The sequence below is a fragment of the Salvia hispanica genome, unplaced genomic scaffold (assembly GCF_023119035.1).
Source record: "Salvia hispanica cultivar TCC Black 2014 unplaced genomic scaffold, UniMelb_Shisp_WGS_1.0 HiC_scaffold_1490, whole genome shotgun sequence".
Classification (NCBI taxonomy): Eukaryota; Viridiplantae; Streptophyta; class Magnoliopsida; order Lamiales; family Lamiaceae; genus Salvia; species Salvia hispanica.
The window spans coordinates 5466-8780 of record NW_025951794.1 but is presented as its reverse complement, the minus strand read 5'-3'; the positions used below and the strand labels follow the sequence as shown (position 1 = coordinate 8780).

Here is a 3315-nt window from a genome sequence, read left to right as displayed (position 1 = left end):
AAAAGTGAGTTGGATTGATGGCTTTTGCAAAGAAAACTCCTTCTTCCTCAATGCTTTGAAAGTTCAAGATTACGAGTGCGTACGAGAGAGTGCATTTTGGTGTGTTAGTGAGGAAAGCCAAATACCCTTTTTATACTAGTACTTTTGGACATGAAATCTCTGGTAACATTATGAAGATTTTGAAAACTACTATTTACATTGTTGCAGTGAACTTTGAAAACGAGAATTATCTGCAAAATTGAATAATCTTTAAAAATGTATTTGTGTTTGTGCTATGATACATCTGAAACAAGAGTGGAGTGAGTGGCCGGTCATAGAGAAGAAGACACCTCTATTACTATTCCACACACAACTAATAATTAATATGGATCTCACAATCCAATAACACTTCTTATACCTTTTTTTTCTTACTTCACTAATTAGACATTAAAACTCCATTTCATTTACAAGTTAGTCTATTTTTTAGGATGGAGGGAGTATATGCTAGTGTAATATTTTTTTTCTCCTTCCTCGTATACACTACATTAGATAATACGGTACGAGATCAAAATAAAATGTGTACGTTTGAAAATAAATTTACAATTTGAATATTTTATAGTACTAAATTTTAGTATCATTCAAATTGAAAGATGGTAGTATAAAAGAATAATTAAATGATTATGGCTTTCGTAGTCGTCATCATCGATCACTAACTAACTAATTTCACATATCCTTGAATAATTTGCGAACTTGTTCCAAGGTGACGAAAAGAACAACGGTGAAAGGGCCCTGCCTCGAAATGGTGGGAATAAATCCTTTGTAAAGCGCCAAAGGCCCCTCTGCCTTGACCATCTTCACCGCGCAGTCCATTGCGCCGCTGTATGGGGCCGCCTTCCCGGCCTCCACCTTCATGTTCATCACCCGCGTCTTCACCACATCCACGGGGTTGGACGCCACCGCTGCCACGAACCCTGCCGCGAAGCTGGCCGTGACGTGCGTCCCGAGGCCATCCCGCATCAAATTCCTCTCCAAAATCATCTCCTTGAACTGGTCGTACGACGCCAGCTGGGACGCGGTCACCACCATGGCGCGGTTCACCGTGAGGGAAGACCCGCGCCACAGGCTACCAATCCCCTCGTTTTTCGACATCTGCGAAATGGCGTCTACCACGCTCTTGTAGTTGCGCCGCTGCGACAGAGGGAGGCGGCCGTCGGCCTGCATCCGGACCATGGCCACGTCGGCGGGGTTCCCGACGGCGGCGCCGACTCCGCCGGCGATGAGTCCGGCGGCGATTTTTCTGGCGAGGGGGAGGGTGTTGGTGTCGGGATCGGTCCATTTGGTCTTGAGGATTTCGTAGAGGCCCATTCGGGTGGTGGAGTAAAGGGTCTGGCGGAGGACGGTGGCGGAGACGCCGGAGAAGAGACCCTTGGCGCCGTCGTGCTTGATGATACTAAGACCGACGGAGATGGGGCCCACACGAGGTGGTTGGAGGGCGGATAGGGATTGATGAATTGGGGCGGCGGTGGCGATGGCCTCTCCCTGAAGCTGCATCCTCACTTTTATCAGATCAAGTGGGTGAGTGCTGCATCCGGCTACGATCGAAGCCACTCCTCCTTCTGCAAATCCCTTCAATCCCATGTTTCAAACTTTTGGTAATTAAAGAAAAAATTGAATCTTTTTTGGATTTGAAACTTTGTAGAATGGTTAAGGAAATGAGTGAGTGATGAAGTGAGTTGTGATCGGGAACGATATATATAGGCTGGAGAAAAGAGGAGGAAAATTGAAGGAAGGAAGGCTGTTAATAGTAATAGCCAGTTTGTGTTGACTATAAAGTCTTACGCGGCCAATTTGCTGAACTTTTCGTTTCGGAGAAGGGTGGTGGCAAATATAATTGACTTTTTAGTTACAGGGTCCATTATTAAATTTCTTTAATTATTATCTTCTCGTGGTTAGTCTATGATGTGTTGAGTTGTTATTTAGAATTATATTTCAAGATTTCCTGTGGAAAATTATCCTTATGATCAGAAGATTCGGTCTTCACTGTAACTTTCCTATATCTTTAAGTTTTATCCTATTTTAGGTAAGAGTTGTAATCAAATGTAAACTGTAAATATTGTATTATATTTAAAAATTATCAACATATAATCAAATATTATCAGTGAAAAATGTTAACAGAATGTCAATGATTGATGTTGTGTTGACATTTTTTGTTGTTGTTATTTGGTAATTTGTTGACATTTTCTAACCATTCATATCATAGTTTGAAGTTTGTACAATTTTTAGAGCTTGCATTTTATCACTACCCTCATGTATTATTATACAAACAGATAATTATACACTTCATTCCTCTAATATGTGTCCCACTTTGACCTGACATAAGTTTTTTAACAAATGTAATAGAAAGTGAGTTGAAAAAGTTAATGGAACGTAGATCCTAGTTTTATATATTAGTTTTATAATAAAATGTAATTGGAATGTAGGATTCAGTCTAAATATGAAGTGGAATAACTAATATAGGACGGACTAAAATGGAAAATTAGGACACGTAACGGGTGATGCAGAGAGTATTTCATTGGAATAGCAATGGATAATTGATCATTTAACAAATAGCAAGTTATATATCCAGAGAAAGTATGATCGATGCAATGAAATGTCAAATATTTGTTAATTAATCATTCAACATTTTTCACTATTCCTCACGCCTCACTTGCTTGACCCATATTCCTTTTCATATTGTAGCTTGACCCATATTCCTTTTCATATTGTACTACTCCCTCCGTCTCAAGGTATTAGACCAACTTTCCTTTTTGGGATGTCCCAACATATTAGACTCATTTTCTTTTTTAGCAAAAAGTATTTATCTTATTTTATTCTCCACCTACTTTTTTCTCTCTTCTCTCTCTCTACTTTTTCCCTCTCTCATACTTTACTCTCTCCACTTTAACTATTTAAATATCAATTCCTTAAATCATGTGCCCAAAAGAAGTGAGTCTAATACTCCGGGACGGAGGGAGTACTTAAATTGTCTTGTTTCATTTTTTTGACATTTTACGTTACATGGGTGATGCATATTGCAGTCTTAGGATTTGTTTGATAACGTTGCTAAGATAAAATCAAGATAAGCTAGAAAGATCAAGATAATAAATTATTTTGTCATTTCGTAGATAAGAATCTAAGATAAAATGTAATAATGTATTTGATAACCTAGATTACTTGTCGATTAAGCTGGAAAATTACTTTATTGCTTTCACGAAAAAGAGATCAAGAAATGGAATTAGAAAGTACAAAATTCCTTCATGTACTCCCTCCGTTCAATGAAGTCATTTTTTCATTTTG

General features: G+C 38.8%; 1 protein-coding gene across 1 annotated transcript; it reads right to left on the bottom strand.

The window, feature by feature from the left end:
- Positions 1-611: 611 nt before the first annotated feature.
- On the bottom strand, positions 612-1710 carry LOC125198466 (mitochondrial uncoupling protein 5-like). The gene has a single exon (XM_048096806.1). It carries the CDS (start codon positions 1615-1617, stop codon positions 703-705), a length of 915 nt encoding a protein of 304 aa, XP_047952763.1. The 5' UTR covers positions 1618-1710; the 3' UTR covers positions 612-702.
- Between the last annotated feature and the right edge of the window lie 1605 nt (positions 1711-3315).

What these genes read in the sequence shown, in the direction of transcription:
- LOC125198466 (XM_048096806.1), bottom strand. Translation starts at nt 1,617, where the DNA reads ATGGGATTGAAGGGATTTGCAGAAGGAGGAGTGGCTTCGATCGTAGCC.